Source organism: Lissotriton helveticus, chromosome 5_1 (genome assembly GCF_964261635.1).
Source record: "Lissotriton helveticus chromosome 5_1, aLisHel1.1, whole genome shotgun sequence".
Classification (NCBI taxonomy): domain Eukaryota; kingdom Metazoa; phylum Chordata; class Amphibia; order Caudata; family Salamandridae; genus Lissotriton; species Lissotriton helveticus.
In genome coordinates this window covers 1,407,232,969-1,407,257,070 of record NC_136065.1, presented here as the reverse complement: position 1 = coordinate 1,407,257,070, position 24,102 = coordinate 1,407,232,969, and the positions used below count along the sequence as shown (strand labels likewise).

The 24,102-nt window shown below is 45.1% G+C and overlaps 1 protein-coding gene across 3 annotated transcripts in view; it reads left to right on the top strand.

Moving 5' to 3' along the window:
* TRIM33 (tripartite motif containing 33) overlaps positions 1 to 24,102 on the top strand; it is a 505,710-nt gene that overhangs the window by 374,534 nt on the left and 107,074 nt on the right. For all 3 annotated transcript variants that reach the window (XM_078644393.1, XM_078644394.1, XM_078644392.1), the window contains one exon: positions 1,127 to 1,250. In XM_078644393.1, coding sequence (XP_078500519.1) covers positions 1,127 to 1,250 — 124 coding nt within the window. The remainder of the gene's footprint in view (positions 1 to 1,126; positions 1,251 to 24,102) is intronic.

Below are 24,102 nucleotides of genomic sequence, written 5' to 3'. Positions count from 1 at the left end.
TCTACATACACTAGATGTCAAAAGAGCCATTTTGTACTACATAGAAAGAACACAAAACTTCAGGAAAACTAAACAACTATTTGTAGCATTTTCCCCAACACATAAGGGCAATCCTATCTCTAAAGCAGGCATCGCTAGATGGATTGTAAGATGTATACAAATATGTTACATTAAAGCAAAGAGAACATTAACTGTTCCTCCTAGAGCTCATTCTACAAGAAAACTAGGAGCATCTATGGCATTCTTAGGGAACATTCCCCTAGATGACATATGTAGAGCAGCAACTTGGTCTACACCACATACATTCACAAAGCACTACTGTGTTGATGTACAGGCTGCACAACAAGCCAGAGTGGGCCAAACTGTATTAAAAACTCTATTTCAAACAGTTGCGACAGACACTGGTGACCACCGCTAGGGAGGTAACTGCTTTACAATCTATTCATAAATGTACCATCTGCAGCCCATATGCCTTGAACGGAATATGCTACTTACCAGTATGCATCTGTTCTTGGCATAGAGGGCTGCAGAGTGGTACATGCCCTCCCTGCCTCCCCGGAAACCTGTCTGTCCCAACATTATCTTATTTAGATACACTTACATGGGCATATCTTTATGTACTATACTACACTACTCCATCTAACCCTACTATGGCAAAACAATCTAAGGATGGAGTCGATGCCCATGCGCACTAACACCGAGAGGAGGAGTCATCTATGACGAAAAAGACTTCTCCAGAAGAAAAACAAAGTGCAATCATCCGAGCCCAACACCAGATGGCGATCTATTCATAAATGTACCACTCTGCAGCCCTCTATGCCAAGAACAGATGCATACTGGTAAGTAGCATATTCCATTTTTGATATTTCACTATATTTAAAAAAGAAAAATACTTTCTCCTAGGCATTTTTATAGGATTACTTTGCAAAGCATTATAAAAGTTTCTGCTAGGTGGTTGCTTACAATAAACGTGATATTGACTCTCATACTCATTTTAAAGCTGTAACCTCTAAGAATGTTGTTCTTTTACATCAAGTAACATTTTTCTTTGCTAATGTCATGTTAATTGTATGATTTACATTATTCAATACCGTCACTTATGAGACAATTGCCCTTCCATCTTTAGTGGCGATTGGATTTGTACATTCTGTCGTGATCTTAGCAAGCCTGAAGTGGAATACGATTGTGATAACTCGCAACACAATAAGAAGGGGAAGACGACACAGGGTTTGAACTCAGTGGATCAAAGGGTAAGTGTATGGTTGGCAACAATGTTGTTTGACCTTGGTAAGCCTTCTGTCTTCAGTGGGATTCATTATTTTATATATTAATGCAAGTTTTATATTTACATTTGGCAATGATTCTGTTCATAAGTTAAACTTCCTATTCAGCCAAGAAAATACAAAAAGGTTAATTAATCTGAGGCCACAAGTTACTCTTTTCAGACATGTTGCTTCCCTCATTCGTGAACACATCTAATTAATTAAATGGTCAGAGCAGTAAAAGTTTATTCGTAAAAAAAAAACTTTAAAAACTACTTTAATTCTATTATATTGCATCTGGCTAGGTGGTATATCACTTGGTGATGGTTTGCTTTTCTTAATTGGAATATACTGGATTCCTTAACAGACATTTCATAAATGTATGAAATGACACTCACCGTAGTAATTTCATATGGGCTATCTTCCTGGGGTTAGTCAATATCTGCTTGTGATTGAAATGCGTTTTCACTTCTGTATAAATGACATAGATAACATAGTCCGTTTTGGTGGATTGCTCATGGGTTCCTCATTCAGTTAACATGAAACTATATCAGTAGTCAAGTTTAACTTCTGATAGACTTCTAACTGTATATTCCTCACCTTAGAATATTCCACAGGCATCAGACTGGTTCCAGAAAATCTTCAGCAGTACCTCTGCAAGCTGATACATGTCATCGTTCAGAACAGTAGTGAAGTTTAGCATTACTAATATGTAGGCTTTCCTCTTTTCCATGTCTATTTTTGTAAATTATTATTATTTTATTTTTTTATTTATTCCTCAGAAAAGTTAGTCAATCAAATAAAAGCAAAGCGAGGAAAAAAACCCACTGTTGATCCAAAAATCATAATAACTAGATAAATACAATGCATATTCTTTCTTATAAAACCTATAGGCATAAAATGTCCTTTTAATCCCTGCTGCTCCACCAGGGGGCCCCAAATTTGTAACCCCTTTTTTCTCGCTCTCCTACCCTTAAATGTATATAGTGCCATATCCAAATTAAACACATGGAAAAGTCTGGCGTACCAAGCTTGGTATGTCGGAAGATCTTCATCTTTCCATTTTGAAGCAATTGTTATACGCAGGGTTGCTGTTACCATAAAACAAAAATAAACTTGGAACAATTGAAGCTGTAAGTTCTCATCACAACCAAATAGTCAAGTTGAGGTCAATGGAACCACCCGCCCCATTGTCTTGTACAAAAATCTTTCAATCCCTTGCTTCACTATGCTCAATTTACAGCATTCGGCAAACATATGAACCATATCTGCAGGGTCATGTCCACATCTGGGCAGTAATTGGTCTCCCTTTTTCCCCATGCCCACAATTTTGCTGGTGTAAAAGTCTAAAAACTGTTGTAAAGTGTTGGGCCTTAAGGTTGGCCGATAAAAAAAAATCTTTTTTTGACTGTTCTAAAGATCTACATAAGTACACATCCTGATTACCCAATTTAACCGCTTACCCACTTTCCGTTCTAGCTATATCATCGGCTTTTGCTTCCACCAGCATGGAGTATATTGCCTTCACTCGAGGCTGCCTATGAACTAGGCAATCTAAAAGCGGAATTCAGGCCAAATTAGTAAGTTGTGAAACAACCGGTTTCATTGCCTCCCTGATTTGTATGTACTTAAATAGACATCTGGGATCTACCCCAAATCGTTCCTGAATCTCTTCAAATGACATAAGTCCGTTTGAATTAACAATATCGCCAAGATGATTAATTCCCGCCTGCTCCCAGTTTCTACCAATTTTGTCGTACAGTGGAGCTGAAAGGATTGATGAGCGCCATAATGACAGATAGCACTGGATTTTAGGAATTGTTAAGTATTTACTAGATTTCTGCCATACCTTCCAGGCTGCTCTGAGGGATTTGAAGCGGGTTTTCTTATAGCTTCCCTCCAGCTGTCTCATGGCACCCCTAGTGCTGAATCCCCCATAGCTAATTAAAAAATGGAGGGCGGAATCTCCCTGTCCTGAACTGCAGGCATTTTCGATCTAGGACTAAATAACATAATCATTTGCTGCAACGTTACAGCCCAATTATAATATAGGATATTAGGAACAGCCAGCCCCCCTTGGTCTTGTGGTAGGGTATTTCATTTCAGAGATCTCCTGACTTTCTTGTATCCCCAGATAAATTGCGAACAAATCCCCTCTATTTTTTAGAAGGAGTTTGAGAGATCGAGTGGTATGCTTCGAAATAAATATAACATTTTAGGAAACATTGTCATCTTTATGACATTTGCCCTTCCGATAATGGATAGATGCAAATTATCCATTCTCTTTAAATCAGCCCCTATTTTTTAAGAAGGGGGTCAGAGTTGATATACCAGATAGTCCCAACATCTGCTGCAATGGTTATCCCTAAATACTTGGTTGCCTCCGTCCTCTGAGAATCCTGCCAGGAAATAGACTTAGAGCAGACAGTTTTTGTTTTGTCAGCATTTAACCCATAGCCTGACTGCTTCCCAAATTCCCGGGCCAGAGTTTCAATCCTCCTTATTGCCTCCTATGGGTCAGGGGTAACTACTGCAATGTTGTTAGCATAAGCTAACACCTTGGTACTTTGGATGTGATCTGTTCCTCTACCCGGAATGAAGCAATGGATATACCAGAGAGGCAATTATCTTTGATAGCCTGAGCGCTAAGATCTTAGAATAAAGCTTTTCATCAGTATTTATCAAAGAGATTGGCCTATAAGAGGCTGGATCTTCCACTACCTTTCCCTTCTTCAAAAATATAACTATATTTGTCCCCTGCCAGGATTTTGGTGGGATTCCCTTCTGTTCTATGGCTCAAAACTGGTCTAATAAAAGAGGAGCTAATGCTCTATGAAGAACTTTATAAATCTTCATCGGTATTCCATCAGGGCCTGCCACCTTCCCTGAAGCCTTCAACAGCAGTGCCTTGTTAACTTCCTCCCTTGTGATGTCTACTTCTAGCTCCTGGATCAGTAGAGGCAGTTCTTCCAATCTTTCATCTCCTGATATTGGAGCACTAAGCCTGGAGCGATATAGATACTGACAATTCAGCAAATATTTTTAAAATTTCTTGTTTCAGTAGCTATTTTGTTGTCCTTCCCTTTTAACCCTGAGATACTGTTTGCAGCTACCCTTTGTCTTACACGAAGTGCCAGATGTTTCCCTGTCATTTCTCTATATTTGTAATTATCCAGCGCACAGGTCTGGAACCTTTCAGCAGCTATGTTATTGAACACGCCTTTTATTTCAGCCTTAGTTCTAATTACCCTTAGCTCAAGATTTGATTGCAGCTGAGTCTGTTTTTGCACTATAGCTATCATATGCTCTTCCTCCTAGTTACTCAGCTCCTTCATGAGTGCAAGTATTTCCTCTTGTTTTTTTTCCTATGGAACCCCACAAAGCTAATTATTTCTCTAAGCCCTGTCTTAAATGCATTACATACATTTTCTCTTGAAGTACTGTACCTATTGATAACATAAAACTGAGTAGCCCATCCCCTAACATGTTCAACAAAACCTTTAGTAGCTAAAAGCTTCCTATCAAAAGTCCATTTTGTGGCTGCTTTTACATGCCCCAGGGCATCTATATCTAATACTAAAGGGTTGTGGTTTGGGAGAAGCGTTGGTAGCTTCCTAATCGGTGCTCCTTATATAAGAGAGGTAGAGAAATAAAAGTAATCTAGCGTAACGTATTTTGAAAAATAGGTATATCCTGGATCCCATGGCTCTTTGTATGACCACATATCTACTAGCCCATGACTATCTACCAGTGCCTGTAATGCTTGGAAGACCTGTGGCTTCCTTCCCTGATATCCTCCCCTACCCATACCACTTGCGTCAATATGAATATTAAAATCACCACACATAAGGGGGAATGGCTACGAGGCAAGCTCAGTTTCCAATTTTGCAAGCAGGTCTGCATCATCTAGATATGATCCATAAATAGTACATAAGGTACAGTTACTTAGGATTAGGGCTATTGCCCACCTACCCCATTTGTCCTATAGCGTTCTTTTAATAGGTGGCAGCCGGTTAGATATGTGAATTGCAACCCCTCTGGTGTTAGAAGGTTGCGATGAACAAACTACTTGAGTATATCCTGGAATGATTTGAAGCCCTCTCTTCTGCCATGGAATATGAGTTTCTTGCTGACAAATGTCTGCACCCAATGTCCGCAATACTTCTCCAGTCCTACCTCTCTTACCCCGATCGTTCAGCCACCCGATATTTACCGAACAGATAGTCAACCTAACCATCCCTACCATTTCCTTGGTGCCTACATTGCCACAGGCCATTCCTTCATATTACCTTGAACCCACATCTTTAATTTACGACAGTACTCTGCTTTCCTGAGTTTTTATTCCCCCCCCAAACTCCCCCACCACCTCCAGATCCCCATCCCACCCCCACCCCACTCCCTGTGTTGTGAAGCAACAGACCTATCTAGGTCTGTGGGTGATGATTGGTGGCGCCTTCCCTAGGGTGACATGTGTATTACAAATTAGTGAGCTTTAACCCCCCCAGACCTTCATTTCTTCAGCTTCTTTAAGCTATTACTAAATACCCCTACCCTATTCTAAATCCTATTAGCACAAAACAAAATGTCTTGGCCAGCCAGAAAACCAGAAGAAGGCATCTTCGTTATTCCCAACTATTTCCAAGGATTTCTACACAAGAGAATACTTCAAAGAAGTCTGAATCATAGACCCCCTGCATTTAGGAACTCCTTGGCCCTAATCTCCGACGTAAAGACTCTAACCCGATCCTTCCAGGCTACTTTCAGCTGGGCCGGGTTCAGTAGAATGGCTTGTGCCCCCTTCTCCTGGAACTGGGTAATCATTTGGCGTAGGAACCATCGTCGTTCCATTATAATATGGCAGAAGTCTGGCCTGGTGAAGAAGGAATACCCATCTGCTGCACGTTATGCATCTGGTATGGCCTTCTCGAACACATTTTGCCTCAATAGATAGTTCCCAAAATAAACCAGGAGTGCCCCTGATTTGGCATCAGGGCGAATTGGCTATTGTATGTTAAATGATACAAAAGGGGATGATGGACGGAGCGTTTGAACAAATCAAACACTCACCCCCAGTCAACTGATCTCGGTTTAATCCATCACCATTCTTTAGTTCACTCAGCCACCCCAGTTCAGACATGGCTATATGCAAATCAGTCTGACCCTGTGCCTTATGGGAACAGTCCAGCCCGAACTGCCAAGCCATGTCTTCCCTGGACCGGAAACAAGCATCCTGGGACCGGTTTCGGACCCACAATCCTCACCAGCCAGGCTATCCTGAATCCAGTGGCCAAGTGAACAAGGGACTCACGTCTGAGTATACCCTGCCACACTTAGGGCGAACAAAGCGATACAAAAGGGGATGATGGACGGAGCGTTTGAACAAATCAAACACTCACCCCCATTCAACTTATCTGGGTTTAATCCATCACCATTCTTTAGTTCACTCAGCCACCCCAGTTCAGACATGGCTATATGCAAATCAGTCTGACCCTGTGCCTTATGGGAACAGTCCAGCCCGAACTGCCAAGCCATGTCTTCCCTGGACCGGAAACAAGCATCCTGGGACCGGTTTCGGACCCACAATCCTCACCAGCCAGGCTATCCTGAATCCAGTGGCCAAGTGAACAAGGGACTCACGTCTGAGTATACCCTGCCACACTTAGGGCGAACAAAGCGATACAAAAGGGGATGATGGATGGAGCGTTTGAACAAATCAAACACTCACCCCCAGTCAACTGATCTGGGTTTAATCCATCACCATTCTTTAGTTCACTCAGCCACCCCAGTTCAGACATGGCTATATGCAAATCAGTCTGACCCTGTGCCATATGGGAACATCCATCATCCCCTTTTGTATCGCTTTGTTCGCCCTAAGTGTGGCAGGGTATACTCAGACGTGAGTCCCTTGTTCACTTGGCCACTGGATTCAAGATAGCCTGGCTGATGAGGATTATGAATCCGAAACCGGTCCCAGGATGCTTGTTTCCGGTCCAGGGAAGACATGGCTTGGCAGTTCGGGCTGGACTGTTCCCATAAGGCACAGGGTCAGACTGATTTGCATATAGCCATGTCTGAACTGGGGTGGCTGAGTGAACTAAAGAATGGTGATGGATTAAACCCAGATCAGTTGACTGGGGGTGAGTGTTTGATTTGTTCAAACGCTCCGTCCATCATCCCCTTTTGTATCGCATTGTATGTTAAATGGCACTCAATTTGAGTCATAAATACTCGTGCGTCTGACCCTTCCTTTCCTTCTGGAATCCCCAGCAATCGTAAGTTATTCCTTCTTTGGCAGTTTTCACTTTCTTCAAGCTTCCATTGGATATCAATAAGTTGTTCCTCGTGTGCCTCCACTTGCCCCCTTGAGCCTGCTAACTCCACCTCCAATGAAGCAGTTCTTGATTCCACCTCTGTCATCTGATCGCTGATAATATTACAGTTTCTTCCAATTTTCCTGACTGGCCCTTGAAGTTTCCGCGCGACATTTTGTGCGCGTTTACTCTCCATTCGGGCTTCCTCGCTGTGTGCAACAATGCACTGCAAAATTAATTCCAATGTGGAAGGCGCTGAGATGGATTTTTCTTCACTGGTAGGGTACTTACTATTTCCCACCAGTTTGTCTCCGAGACCGTAATCCCACCTTAAATAATTTGGTCTTGGGCTGTCAACTCTTGGTACTCTGGAGTTTGTCTTTCGAGTGGTTGGGATAGTTTGCCTACCACTAATACCAATGCCGGATGCACTGCCTCCTCACTTGACTCTGTTAGACCCAGTGTCTGATCCCAGAACTGACCAGGTGGCATCCGATAGGGAGTAGAAATTATTTGCTTCCGAGTCAATATTCCTCTCCTCTGGTAATCTGTGAGCCCTTGCTGGCCCCAGAGTTTTCTTTCCTTTACCCTTAAATCTTGCACAGTAAGGTGTCGCAAGGCCCCCCATGGTGGTCATTCAGGGTTTTATTGATACCTTTTTCCGCATCTCCCAGGGTCTCCCCCTTGTTTTCTAGGTCTTTTTGGGTAAATTGAGTTGCTAGTTGATTGCTTCCACTTGCAAGAGCTCAAGACCACCAAGGTCCCCCTTATCTTGCCAATTAGTGCCTGCATCTGCTTCTCCCATGCCTGGATTGACTCCAATGCATACTTCTGGCACAGTTCCCTAAGTTTCCTCTCCCTGTCTCCTTGAGGCCCTCCTTATGCCCCTTTGGCTGTTGGTGCAATGTCTCGTTTCCTCTGCTCCACCACCTCCTCTGGGCCCACCTGTGGCGTACCAGTTATTTTCCTGATCTGTCCACTCACTCCTACCGCAGCCCCTGCTTGCTCGTTCAGCCGATCTGTTCCTTGTATGCCAGAGCCCCTTAGCTGGCCAAAGACTGACACTGCGGTGCGAGGTGGCTGGGGCTGTAAGCCTGCGCCCCTCCCCTTCTCGTCTGGAAGATTCTCTGCGCGGCCCTTCTGCCTACGTCCGTGGAGTGCAGCGGGAGCCGTCTCTGCCGCATCTTTCCGTGGAGAATCCTAGAGGCCAGTCTGAAGAGTCGCCCCTCTGCCTCTCGTGACGGACTTTGGGGGCATATTGCTGGCAGCTGCTACAACACCACACCTCGAGGAGTGGGAGAGCTCCTGCTCAAAGCCTCTGCACCCAACGATCAGCATCTCCGCGATCTCCATCAGTGCTGTGATCCAGCCCAGCCCAGGTACACTATATTCTGCTTCTGTCCGAGTGTTAGCGCTAGCATCGCTTTTCTCAACTTCGGGGCATAGCATTCTACGGTAGTGGGGGGTTAAATCAAATAAATCATGTCATCCCCTCGAGAGCCACCTACGACAGCTTCACACGGTAGTCATCTTTCTTCCAGCAAGACTCCAATCTGTTTATTTTTTCATTTTTTTTGTTTGTGTTTAAAAAACAGTGGTTATCAGTGATTACACATTTTCATGCCATTACAAACAACAGTATTTTTCTAGTGTTTATGGAATGTTTTGCTTTTATTGTTGCTTGCTTTTTGCACTGATAGTGTATGTGTATAGACAATGTGGGTACAGTGAATATGAGGTCCACATACATTTTTACAAATCAAAATTATTGTAGTACACCATACAATACTTCTTTAAAGAGTCTTTTGTCATGTGCGCTCGATCTTTCCTTCCCATGAAGATGTTTATATGTGAAAAGGCCCTCTCAACATTAGCACTTGAGACGGGCAATGTCAAAACAGCCACTACACAATTTGTCAACCCTGGCCACTGACATAGCTTTCCATGTCAATACTGGTGCACCTGACAATTGCGATTGTCTGGGACTGGTTGTGCAGCATATGCATTAAACTGGGCGCATATGTACTCAGTTATTGAAGGGGTCAAAAATGAAGCAGTAGTTTTCAATGTCTGGAGAAAATTCCACTGAATGGAAGGGATTTCGAACTTGTGCAGAGTACCTCAGTGAGGCTTCATTGACTTCAAATGCCATGGTTGGTGAAGAGACATTTCTATGCATCATTGCCAGACATTTCATGCACTGTAAAATAACATTTCCTGAATTGTTCCTCAACATTTCTTTGCTAACCAAGTGGAAAGAATTCTAACGTGGAACATATTGCAATGCCAAAGTCACTAAAGGTGTTGCCCAGCCTACTCTCAAGAAGACATTCCACATCTACACCAATTACTCTGGACATTTAATAGACAAGGTTGTTTTCAGAGACTAGTTCATTATGCCCTCTACAGCACTCATGTTTTCCTGTAAAAATCTAAGAATGCAGTAGTTAATTTTTTTCTCATCACTATCAATATGCTACCAAAGTTTCTCCCATTGTTTTGCCTTTGGCATAATCATTAAGCAAGTATTTTGTAAATAGTTGCCACATTTTAGTTCCCATGGATAATGAAACTGTGCACCAGAAAGGACTACAAAGTCAATAGCATTCTATATTAGCTCTGAAGGTTGTAAAGATGCTTTCAACACACTGTTACAAGTGGCAAGAATCTCTTCCAGGGAAGTACTTCAGCTTGGGTATTGATTTTGACAGGACATCATTTTTTCATATACGTAGCTGAATTGCAAATACAAACTATATCATTGCAATTTTTGCTGAACTTGGTAAGACTTTTTGCGGCAGCATTCTAAGTGACACTGCGTTTCATGTTTTCAAAACGTCTGGTGTCATGTTTTCACTACAATTCCAGATGCTTGGTCACAACACTCTTTTCACATATACCTGTCACTACACCTTTCTTTGAGGGCCTCATTTATGAAGCTCTACCAGCACTATTGCACCTCTGGAACATCACTTTTTTGACGTTCCTGTGGCACAATGTGCCACTGTCAATTTTAAAAGGCCATGTAAATCCACCTTACATGGCTTTTCATTGCTTTATAAATATGTGCTCCTTTCACACAGAAAACTGTGTGAAAAGGGCGTTTCAAGCAACGTCCATGGCTTTTTGACACTGCCCCACATTTACGAGAAATCGTAAGTCTGAGGCAGCGTCAAAAACGTACACCTTCCCAGGAGGCACAACAAAGAGAAATATCTTTATTTCTCCTCGTTTTTCCTCTTTCTATATGTGCTGCATTCTGCAGCACACATAGAAAGATGAAAAAAATCTCGTGATTGTTTTTGTGCACAAAAATAATCATCTTTTAACACAGGTACCCTTGCACCTTGGTGCAAAGGCGCCTGCATTGGCACACAGCATCCCATTGTGCGCCATCTCAGGGGGAAAGGACAGGAATACGCTGGATCTATTAGATACCTGCCCTTTACTTTTGCCATAGGGTAGCACAACAGCAATGCCTCCTGTGCTCCCTTACAGAAAAAAACTCATAAATGAGGCCCTGAATGTTTAAAGCCTGGGTGGTTTGGCAATTCACCTACTATCAATACTGACTCTCTAGAAAAGGCCGATGATGTATTAAAGGGTTTCACCAATTCTGTCTGTGGGTAAATGTAATGTAACATATTGGGAAAGATTCTTATGAAACCAGTCATTTTACCTATCAGTGAAAGTAACGTAGCCAAAATATCAAAAATGATTTAGATTTTTCCTGATTCTCTACAGTTTATAAAATGATTCAATAAGTACTTAACTATGCTTCTAAATCCTGCATCTTTAGACCAAAGACCACAAAACTGAAAAAAAGCAAAAGTGAGAAGAAACAATATTTGTGTCATCCCTAAACAACAAAACTCAAGCAGAATACTGTAAGCCCCGTCTTTTTTGCTGCTGCCTTGTATAACAAAATTACATTGTATTGATTCCTTCCGGAAGAAATAAAAATGACTTTCACTCACCTTTTCCTTTATTTGAATGGGTCTTAGTTTGTGGTTGCAAAGGTTTTTTTTCCAGTGTTTATGTTTACAATGGTAAGGGCTATTTTCCTTTCAATCGAGTTTTATCAGTTATTATAGTTCTCCAGTATTGGGGTGTCTTTCATAGATCCACATGCCTGATCATTCCCCGTCGTCGGAGTGGGAGTCCCACGCTACATAAAAAAGCAATAATATGCCATAGTTACATTGAAAAAACCTGGTAAAACCAACCAGGAAGTAAAGTAGCCCAAGTTACAGGAGAAACAACCTCCATGACTATCCTAGTCATTTTGTGTAGTCCAAACTGCAGCCAATCAGGCGACAGCAACCACTAGAAGGTTCTTCCCAGAGGCTCAGGCTGTCAGATTTTCTATTGCACGTCGTGTAAAGGGAGTCTCTCTGAACTCTGCTCAGTACTTCTCTAATTTCCTTCAGGAATCTACTTTTGAAGATGTCATCATCCAAGAAATCTTTATTCAGGCCCTGTGACTCATGTGGAAAGCTCAGGCTTTTTAAGGAAGACTCCCACAAGAAGTGCATCTACTGCCTGTACCCTGACCACCAGGTGAAGGACTGCAAGATTTGTAGGACCTTCCCTCAGAGGACTCTCAGGGACAGGGAGGGCCGCCTGCTTTTGTGGCTACAAAAGCTAAAGGATCAGGATCATCCTGTTTCAGAGGTAGGCAGTATTGCCTCTGGGTCTACCTCAGCCTCTAGAAAGAGGGCTGCAGAGGAGGTACTTTCTTCTCCTGGGGCTAAAGTTGCTAGGTAGCAGCAACCTACTAAGAGGTCTGAGAGACCTTCCACATCTAAGGCTACTCCCCCTACTAAGGAAAAAGTTGGGTCATCCATGCCCCCAAGAAGGTCAACTCAAACGTTACCTCAAACATCTTCTGAGAAGACTTTACCTCAGAAATCGACCCTGCCGTCGACGGTGCCTCAGTCAACTTCTTCGTCGACCAGGATTCCAGTCAGCGCTACTTCAACGTCTACGGTAACTTTTACCTCTCCTCAGCCTGACATGATTATATCAACAGCGTCTTCACCGTCGACGATGGTCTATGTATCTGTCAGACCTATCTCGTCGACGACAGTCTTCATCTGCCGTCGTCAGCGCCTCGTCGACGAGCAAGCTGGAGAAAATTCCGTCGACATTAGCTTCGTCACCGTCGACAGTTGCCTTACCATCGACGAAAAAAGCATCGTCGACGATTGCCTCGCCGTCGACGGTGAAAGCACCGTCGACTAAGCCATCATCGTGAACGAGGACATAGTCATCGACGAGGACATTGACGTCGACGAAGCCACTGCCGTCGATTAAGACAACGCTGTCGACGAATGCACCTAATTTTAAGGTATTTTGAACCGCTTTTTCATACTCCATTGAGCGAAATACGTGGGAGTATAGAGACAAATGTTCTCTAAATTTTGATTTATAGAAGCAAAAAAGATAAAGCAAAAAGTGATCCTTATCGTGATGATTCTAAAGGGCACGAACCTTACCAAGTAGAAGATAGCCTAAACGTAAAGAAAAGGCTTGTAATAGGAACCCATACTTATAAGGTATGGTAGTAATTTATTACTTACTCATATGTTGAGTTCTGCCCTAAAAAAAACCTCCAAGAATTCACCTTGGTTCTATATAAATCCCAACCACATTGTGTAACCAAACTCCACTTGTTTGCCCTGTATAGTGTCATAATGTTTTGAAAAACAACCTGTGAATGATAGAACTGCCAAATAGAAAATATTGTTAAAAAGAAGTCCAAGATTAAATATACTAATTGTATGTTTCTTTTATCAATCAGAGAACTGTCCTGAAGGTGTAAAACCGAAACGCTGCGTCGACAATCTGTTTTCTTACTTATGTTTTATTATGTAATTGTGTATTGATAAATTTTTTAACCTTGTTCATGGCACTTATGTGCACAATATTGTATTGCATCTTACTGAATAAACTGTAAAAAAAAAAAATATATATTACACTTTTGTATTTTGTCTAGGCAATCTAGTTGATAATGTACTGCAGTGGCACAAGTGTCCTTCTGAGTGGTTAGTGGATTTTGATGCCTCTGTTTCCCCTGGGGAATTATAGGGACGTGACTCTTTGTTGATTATTCCTCTCCTTGTCTCTAATTGGATTGAATAGGAGACCTCCCTTCCTTTTTACTCCAAGGTTGGCTGAAGTCCACTTCGTTCCGCCAAGAGGTTCAGACCAAGGTATTGGACATGCCTTACGACGGAGAGCATCTGTTTGGTCCGCAAGTGGAAGAAGCACTGCAGACAATCAAAAAAGACACGGAGACGGCTAGATCCCTGGGCACCCTACAATTTCGTAAGCTGCCCTTTTGAGGCGCGAGAGTACGGGGATCGTTCTCGAACAGGGAAAGAGATAGTCAACCGTCCTCTTACAGGCAGGGAAATCAACGCTACCAGGGCCAACGTTATCAGTCCTACGATCAGCGCAACACTAATTACTCCCAGAACAAGAGGAGACCTACTTATCGCGGAAACGATAAACGGCAATGAGCCTTGTCACCTGCCACCGCTTCTACCGCAATCCTACGGAAAAATTGGAGGACAAATATCAAAATTCTACTCAAAATGGTTATCGATAACATCGGACAGGTGGGTCGTGGACATTGTGGCCAAGGGCCATGCCCTCGAATTCGAAAAATTTCCTACAAACATTCCCCCAAAAGGCCCACCTCCAGCTCATCTCAAGGAGCGGTTTGCCCAAATCAATTTGATGTTTAAAAAAGGAGTGATCGAAAAGGTTCCTCAGCATCTGAGAGGAATGGGATTCTATTCCAGATTCTTTCTAGTAAAGAAAAAGTCAGGGGAATGGCGTCCAATTCTAGATCTCCGTACTTTAAACACATTTCTGAAAAGGCTGACATTCCGGATGCTGTCGCTACAGGAAATATTGCATCTTCTATCAGCGGGAGACTACATGGCAACCTTGGATCTCCAAGATGCATATTTCCACATCCCCATTTTACCTAGTCACAAAGTTTCTGCGATTCAGAGTGGCTGGCAGGGATTATCAATTCAAGGTCCTTCCCTTTGGACTACGCTCAGCACCCTAGGTATTTACAAAAGTCCTGGCGCCGGTTGCAGCACACCTCCGGCTGGAGGGAATACCAATTTTTCCTTACTTAGACGCCTGCCTTATCAAGGCCAATTCTTAAGCAAACGCAAAGAACCAGTTACATCGGTATCTGATGCTCTTCCGTTCTCTGGGTCTGTCCATCATCGTCAGCAAGTCACAGTTAGTTCCATCCCGAAGACAAGCCTTCTTGGGAGCGACACTGGACACTCAGCGGCTCCAAGCATTCGTATCGGACGAAAGACAAAGAAAGATACAAGACATGGCTCGGAATCTACTTTTGAGAAAGTCAATTTCTGTCCAACTCTTCAAATCCTTTCTGGGGATGGTATCGTCTTGCATTCCCTTGATACCGAATTGCCATCTCAGAATTAGGCCTCTTCAGGAAGAACTCAGCCGGCACTGGGTGCAGGTCTCGGGCTCATTCGAGGCTCTCATCCAGATCACCCCTCGCATGAGAGGCGCTCTTCAATGGTGGACACAGAGAGAGAATTTGAAACAAGGTTGTGCGTTCCTTCAGGACGCTCCAACCTTTACAATTACCACAGACGCATCCCTGGAAGGATGGGGAGCTCATCTTCAGGGACTAACAATCGGCGACAAGTGGAGTCCTCAGCAGAGGCAATGGCACATCAATCTATTGGAACTCAGAGCCATTTTCCTAGCCCTCAAGGCCTTTCGTGCAGTCATTCAGGGAGCCACAGTATTGGTTCGCACAGACAATACAACGTGTATGTACTATGTGAACAAGCAAGGGGGCACAAGATCGGCTCCTTTGTCTCAGGAAGCCCAACAGCTATGGGAATGGGCGATACGACACGGAATCAATCTTCAGGCGATGCATGTACCGGGAATGGCAAACGTTCTTGCAGACACTCTCCGCAGGACAACAGTGTCAAATCACGAGTGGGAACTCCACCAGCAAACTTTGGATCGGATTTTTCAACAGTGGGGTCTTCCAGATCTAGACCTTTTTGCGACCAGGAAGAACAGAAAATGCCGGTTCTTTGCAAGCTGGCATCCCCAAAAAGACTCAGGGGAATGCGTTTTCGATCAACTGGTTTCAAGAATTTGCTTGTGCCTTTCCTCCGATACCAATGGTTTCCAGGGTCCTGCGGAAGATGAAGAAGGAACCGTGTCGACTGATTCTCATTGCCCCCAGGTGGCCTCGCAAATACTGGTTCACCGAGCTCCTCCTATCGGAGTGCGAACCTATTCAGCTCCGGCCAATTCCGGACCTCCTTTCCATCCAGGATGGTCAGATCTTCCATCCAGACCCAGCATCTCTGAAGTTAACGGCCTGGCGCCTGAATACTTTGAATTCGCCCATCTGAATATCCCTGCAGATTGCAAGGAAGTACTGGCCAAAGCAAGAGCACCTGCTACTGTTAAAACATACAGACCTAAATGGAAGAGATTCTGTATTTGGTGTCTTTCAGCTGGACGTCATCCTTTTCTAGCTACACCAGAGCAAATCTTACCTTTTTTCTTGCACTTGGCAAAGTCGGGGTTGTCACATGCAACTCTGAAAGTTTTCCTAGCAGCAATTTCAAGGTACAGACAAGATGGGTCCACCTCACTTTATTCTTAAAGAATAATACAACAATTCTTCAAGGGGCTTTTTAGAATGTTTCCTCCGGTACGTCGTCCACCACCATCGTGGCATCTCAATGTGGTATTAGCGCAGCTCATGCGCCATCCTTTTGAACCGATCCACAGTCTATTTGAAATTCCTTACATGGAAGGTGTCACTTTTATTGGCCTTGACTTCCTCTAAAAGAGTCGGCGATATCCAGGCTTTGACAGTCCATCCACCTTTCTTGCAGTTCACACATGACTCAGTGGTGCTCCGCACAAACCCAAAATTCATGCTGAAGGTGCCTTCAGACTTTCACCTAAATGAGCCAGTCATCTTAAAGACATTTTTTCCTAACCCACAATCCCCTGCGGAACGGGCATTGGATACACTGGACATTAAGAGGTGTTTTAAGTTCTACTTACAAAGGACATCCAATTTACGTAAATCTGATCAGCTGTTTATCGCCTATGGAGGAATCCATAAGGGCCTAGCAGTATCTAAACAAACAGTTGCAAGATGGATTTCTGCAGCTATCGATTTGTGCCATACACAAGCAGGAAGACAGGAAGACCTTTGCAAGCAACTCCAAGAGCGCACTCTATGAGAGCCATGTCTTCATCAACTGCTCTTTTCGCTGGAGTCCCTCTCCAGCACATCTGCAGCGCGGCAACATGGGCCAGCCGCCATACTATCACCAAACACTACTGTTTGGATGCAGCCAGCGAGACCGATGCTTCAGTGGGTCAAGCAGTTCTGCGTAATCTTTTCAAATAAGGTGAGCCTCTGTTTTCCCACCTCCTCTTTTTCTGTCAGACGCTTGTTATGCTTTATTGCTCTTTTATGCATGCTAATGCAACTACATTTCTGCATGATTATATATTGTATATTATGTGCTTCTCTTATATACAAGCTTACTGCAAATAGCGTCTTCCGAGCACGAATATATACTGCTCTCTACTCAGATTCAGGCATGTGAATCTATGAAAGACACCCCAATACTGGAGAAGAACAATAGTTACTTACCTGTAATCTGTGGTTCTCCAGTATTGGTGTCTTTCATAGATTCACATGCACCCGCCCACCTCCCCTTGGAGGCTGTAGGCTACTATGGTTATCATCACTCCTTTGCGAGAAAATCTGAGAGCCTGAGCCTCTGGGGAGAACCTTCTGGTGCTTGCTGATTGGCTGCAGTTTGGACTATACAAAATGACTTGGATAGTCATGGTTGTGGAGGTTGCTTCTCCTGTATCTTGGGCTACTTTACTTCCTGGTTGGTTTTACTTGGATCGAGTCACACCGTGGTCTGTAGCTACCGCAGTAAACTGCAGGGACTACCTTGCAGGAGCATAGAAGGCGAAATAGGAAACAGGGAGGCCCCCAGGTGGGGAGGCTAGAAGCTGTGGCTCCTGCATCATGCTTCTCGACCATGGCCCTCCCGTGAGCAGTGTCAGTGATCTGCACCAGCCCTGCCGCCAACCGGCACCCATGAGGAGAGGCGCGGCCTGCGGTGGCAGCAGCCTGGTGCGCCGACAGCTGAACTGCGACCTGCACCCTGGGTCGGGGGCTGGTGAGTGTGGCCCATGGGGAGTGCAGCCTGGTCAAGGCCCTGTAACACTTTAAGCAACTTCTGCATTGGGCACTGCGGATCTACACCCAGACCCCTCCTGCTCTCAGCACAGTGTATGTGGCAGGTGGTGCAGGCTGGGTTGGCCCTAGCGCACCAGTGGCGTACAAGCTCCTTGTGCTCACTGTGCACCTGTGGGGTGTTAGGCCTGGCACCCAGCGGCATCTATAACACTGCAGACCTGTAGCCCGGCCCTCCTTTGTGCTTTGTCTTCGACGGAGGGGCGCAACTACCACCCTGCAGGTGAACACTCAGTGAGACCTCGGCTGCAGTGAGACTTCGGGTGGGGGAGCTGGGTGCCCTGCTTCCAGTGGCCTACCATAGAGCTGATGCACTTCCACCAGCCCCTCCAGCCTATCTCCGGCATATCCTGGGCTTGCAGCAGTCCTTCCTATGGTGAATGTGAGCTTACTGAGGAGCGCTGACTGACGCTGGGGTGACTCGAGCCCCGCTCCCTGACTGCTGCATTTCAAAGACTCTGGGTGCTAACGCCGCTCTAGGCCCCAATAGCCCTGGCACCTGCGCTAGAGAAGCTCTTTCTTTGGTGTGCTTGAAGCGGCCCCCCACTGTACAGCATTTGAGGGAGGCCTGAATAAATTGCGCATTTACACCCATGCCTCCCGGACGCCTGCTTACTTTTGAATGTCTGCCAGAGGGTGGGTGTACTGCATAACCCTGCAGTGCAACTGCGGACACCTTCTCTCCAGAAGTTGGACATGTTGATCTTCCTGCCAAGCCGCTTTACACTGCCTCCTTGGCCCCATAGTGGCCAGAAAAGAAGATGGTATTCCCTTAAACTACTTGACCTAAGCATTTGTGCCTCCCATTTAGCCCTATACATACCACATACCTCATGTCTTCACAACGGCAGAGGTTCACAAGTATCTCACCTCTCTCCTATCATCACTCATCAGGGTTTGCTGCCTGCACAGGGGAGAGGAGCGCCAACAGGTGGCTGGGATCCTGCTTTTGATTGAAGGGTGCGCTGTTCGCAAGGCAGAGGCTGTAGTCTCTACCCCTTGAGGGCCACATGTGGGGCCCAGTTTTGAGCCCTGACTTCCAGTGTTGAGCCTGTGTTGGCTTGCACAACCTGACCCCTTGTTGGGCCTTCACCCCTAGTGTGTGCCTTCCTGACAGACTTCGACTCTCTTGCGTCCATGATTTATCCTAGCTCCTGAACTCTGCCCTGGTGAGGTATGTCCACCTTCTCTGTGCCTGCTGCTCCGACTGAATTACATTGAAGGACTTGTCGTATCCTCAGATCACTGGCTGACCCCTTGACCTGTGAAGGCTTGAGGCGCTACACAAATCTGATTTCTTCGTACCTGAACAGCACTCTCAGCAACTATGCTGCACCCTAAATCTGCAAAGAGCAACCTAGAGACCTCCCTATGGTACAATCTTTCGGTGTGCTGTGAGATGTTGGACCCCTCCCAAACACTAGTGATTGGGAGACTTGCCCTCTGTTCCTATCTCACAGGATTATATGGATCATTTCTTGCAAGAAATTCGCTCCAAGATGGTATTGCTCAAAGTGGACTTCAAAACTTGTTTTTATGATCAAGATAGAGGTCTCAGAGATGGGGGGTGCTTGGATGATTTAGAACACACTGTGGATGCTGGGTCCGAAGATCAGGAGATGTTGTGATGGCACCTAGCAGCGCATGAAAACCAACAAATTGAGTTCCAAAGCAAGCAAGCAAGAGGACTTGGAAAACAGAAACTGCGAAAGCAATATATGGATCAGAGAGGTGTCCAAGGGTGCTGAGGACAGTGACATTATGGCTTTTACGACTGACTGAAGTCCTTCAAACTATTAGAGGTGATGACTCCTCCCTCAATGCTGTAGAGGTGTGGGACCATAGGGGACTGGGGAAACGCCCCGCCAAAATTTCCTGTGCTTGTCATGGAACTATGCCTGATGGTCAGCCCCTCCTGATTCGCACCTCAGGAGGTTGACTCCTCCAGCTGGACATTGGCATGTTGGTGTCGGTCTCCTTGAGACACGCATGAAAATGTTTGTCCCTTTTGGTCCGTCTTTTTTGTTAGGTTACCCTCATTTCTTCTATTCAGGTCACCTCACATCAGTGGATGCTGCAACAACCCTCACCGGGTCCTCTGGACACCTTCTTGGCTTTGGTGGGTGCCATAATCTGTGCCTGCCTCTTTTGTTAGCCCTTTTGAATTCCCTGTCCTATGGGATCTGCCCACTATCTCTTCTTGTTGAGCCACCCTGGGAGGGCTGGGTGGTGCGGATTCCCCTTCTCTTCCTTTGGTTCTTTCTCCTCAGTGTTGCTATTGCTCTTCCAGTGCGCTGCTACCACTTACCCCACTCATGGCACTAGCAGGGGGCTCTAAATTGTTCTCCCTCAATGTATAGGGCACCAGCTCTCCAAATAAGTGTAGACTGGTATGGAGGTACATACTACAACATGGGCCAGATGTCCTCTTGCAGGAGACTCATCTTCTGGTGGCAGACAGATATTGCATGGTCCATCCAAAATACCCAAATCCTACTGGGCATACGCTAACACTAAGACTCTTGTGGTGGATAGTCTTTGCAAGGCAGGCTAGGAAGAGACTAGTATGGCCGATTCTTGACATTGCACATATACCAGGTTCAGCAGAAAATCATGCTTAACATCTATGCCCTAAACACAGTGCAAGACTCCTATTTTTGCCACATTTTGCAAGACCCTGTTATTGGCCTCTACTTTGCTGCTTAGTTCATTGTTGCCTAACTGGGAGGGATGCACCCTTTACACCACATCACAAAGCTGACTCTGCACTTCTCTTTACCACGGAAGAGAGGTAGAGAGTAGGACATAAGGATGAACGTCTTTAGATGAATAAGCATGAAGGAGCAATGAGTATCAGCATAGGAATCCACTTGGGGAGGCAGACCTATACAATGGAGAAGGAGGACATATTAATACAAGCAAATAATTACTATAAGATAACAAACAAAAGGATAGTTTACAAAAAACATTAGCAGCACAAAAAACAGCAGCGCAAAACAGTTAACATTAATAGGTGGAAGACAGTTCACGGATTAAGATTTCTTCTGATCTTCATGTCTTATCTTTTAGGAAGCTTATTCAACTCTTTAAGCTTTCAGCGATCTTCAAAGGTAACAGTTTTATCCATGTAAGAAATCTAGAAGAAGCAGGGGTGGAAGGGTCATCTCTAGCATTCATGTCTTTAAGCAAGTACACAAAGTAAGAATGTCCTTCCTTCCATTGGTACTGGTTCTGTAAACGGCCTGAGAAAGAAAAACTATTTATGCTGATCTTTGCAGTTGTTTTTTAACTTTTGCTATTCCAGATTACTATACAATATGTAAACTGTAAAAAAAAATGTTATACATGTATGTTTAAAGGTTGATGAAGAAGGTTTAAGACCAATACGATGAGCTCTGTGTAGATGCGTTAAGCAAACTTTGGCAATAATATAGGATTAATGATTTTCTGCAGGAAAGAAATCATAACTGTTCCTTCCGTATACTATTTAACCTCAGATTGTTGCTCCTATTTCTGTTTTTCAACACCTCTTCATTTAACAAGTCAACTTATTTAAATATGAAAACTTTTATCAGCAACTTTTTTTTCCCTCACTAACGCTTTGTTCTATATCATGTTTGATTAGGTTAATGACATACCTAGTGTAGGAGAGTGGGGTCTGCAATCCTATGGTCACCCCAGATTTTTGCTTTTTGCTTCACTGGTTTACGACTTTCCCTGGCTGTGGGCCTGCTAATCAGACCCACAGCCTAGCTGTTCTCTCTCTAAATTGACAACCATGTACTTTAGGTGCATTTACCAATTGGTACTGGGCCACCTTATCAGTCCATGTACAGTATACCTTAGGTATCCAGGGCATAGGTGTACCCAGGGCCTACCAGGGGCTGAAGCATGTATTATGCCACCCCTGGCTGGCCATCTAAAATAGGCACAACTGGCTGCAAGACAGCTGGGGCAAAGTGGTGTAATCACCCTTTGCTGTCGATATAGTATACCTATATCTAACCCTAAAATGGACACATATATTCCTATCAGTCACTCCTATGGCAGGCCTTATCAATCCTGAAGGCAGAGTGCTTGGAATTATGAGAGATGGTGCTCTGGCATGAGCTGAGCCCGTTTGCAGCTTGCGGAACCATGTCCTAATAGCTGTTCCATGATAACGCTATACCATATACTCTTAAGTGCATTATAATCCCCGCGGTTAAATGCTAACTCTGGTATAACATTATTAAAACATGTCGAGTAAGGTGTCATACGAATTGGAATACTACCCCCTCGCCAATTCTGGCGACGGGGGTAGCATTCCACCCTTCTAGAGGGGCACATGATGTATGTAACTGAGAACCCCGGTTAAAGTTAACTCAAGCCTTGGTATCACAAAACGGATGCTGCCACCACAGACACAAGTCTGACCTCCTGCTGCTGGGAGTCCTTCCAGCGAGGGAGGCTTGGACAAAGGGTTTCCTGCCTTGGGAGGTGCTAGCACCACACCAGACAGGATTTTGTGTATTGGGTAGGACAGGCCTGAAAGGAATGAGACATGCCCGGGGCACACAAGGTGTCCTGTGCCTACACCGGTTCAAACCAGTTGCTGGGGTATCCCTGCTCTGGCGCGCAAACCGGACAAAGAGGGGGTGTAACCACCCACCTTCCTGGTCCCACCCAGGGGAGGGACCTAGTCAGTAGTGCACACCCTTTAAGAGAATAAAGGTAGGAGCTGGTCCCATTCCAAATTAGATTATCCTGAACGACTTTACAAGAAGAAACTCTGGACTTCGACGTTCTGCTCCACAGAAGACTGAAGAATCTCCCTTGTGGGCAAGGAGTGTCCACCCTGCACAAGCAGGCACCATCAAGCGTCCAGCGGCTTCACTTTGTCGTCTTCCCTCGAGGATCCAGACTTCAGAGCCCGACGAGACCCGGATTCCCAGACCTCTCCGACCTCTACCTAGATCTGCAGCACAGCTGAGATCCGTGGGTGCGACGAGACACGTGGGACCGGCCATCTTGAAAGAACCTGCACTTCGCTTTCAGCACGACTCCCGAGGTAAACTCGACCAAGTGCTTTGGGGACTGAGAAGCCCCAGCCCCGAGCAGCTCAGGCCCCGAAGACCAGCCCTCCAGCATCCACGAGATCTGCGTAGGGCCCTTCTGCTTGGTTGCTGCTTGGCGCGTTGTCTGGTCACTTGCGGGCTGGCTAGTGACCTCCTAGACGACGAACTTTGAAATCTTCAATGCTGGTCTGGTTGATCCAGACTGGCCCTTGCTCCCTTCCCAAAGAGGAGTACCCCGGACCCTCCTGGTCCACTCCAGACGCCGTTTCCACTCACCGCGTGGGTTGCCTTTGCAAAGGCCTGTTGACGCCGATTCCGGATCCAACACCGCCGACAGCGAGAGCCTGCGTGGGCGCAGCTCGTGCCCCCATCCTGGTCGTCGAAGACACCTCCTGGTCCACGTGGCTGCAGAGACAAGCGTCCACTCTTCACCTGATCGCGACGACAGCATATGGTTCCTTCCTGGTTCCTCACCGGTCACTGGCTAGTGACTTTGAACACTGTCCCCTCTGCTTTCAGGTCCTCTTCTTCACCGATCCACCTTTGGATCGCACCGTACATCTTCCTCCTGGTCGCCTGTAGCATCTTTCCTCCAGGCTCCGTAGACTTCAACGCGAGAACCCGACACACTTTGACACCTATGCACCCGCAGCCAGTGGGTGAGGTAACGAGAGCATTTCGGTGCTCAAGGGTAGTTTAACTGTCCTAGTGTCCAGTTCCACAGTAGTTTTAGTCCTACCTAGTCGGGATTGTTGTGAGAAGTTGGCCTGATACAAAGTGTTCACTAGAATAGTGAACATTATATATCAGTCCAAACAACCCTTATTGATGTTTGGTTGTAAGTCAACCTGATAGACCAGCTATCCTAGTAGCATGGACACGTGCAGTCTTTAGGCTAAACTCTAGAGGGCGTGTTAAGCCAGCTGTTTTACCATCACATTTACCCCTTGAACACCAAGTAAAAGGACACCACACAAGTTGTTATGAAAAATAAAGTATATTTATTTATAACAAGACTACCCTGGCTCTTTATGAGACAGGGAGCTAAGCACACAACAAAACTCTTAAAGAAATACTTAAAGTCGCACAATTTACACAAATGCCCGAGGGGCACGAAAAACCATATACTACACAAGTGGAATGCG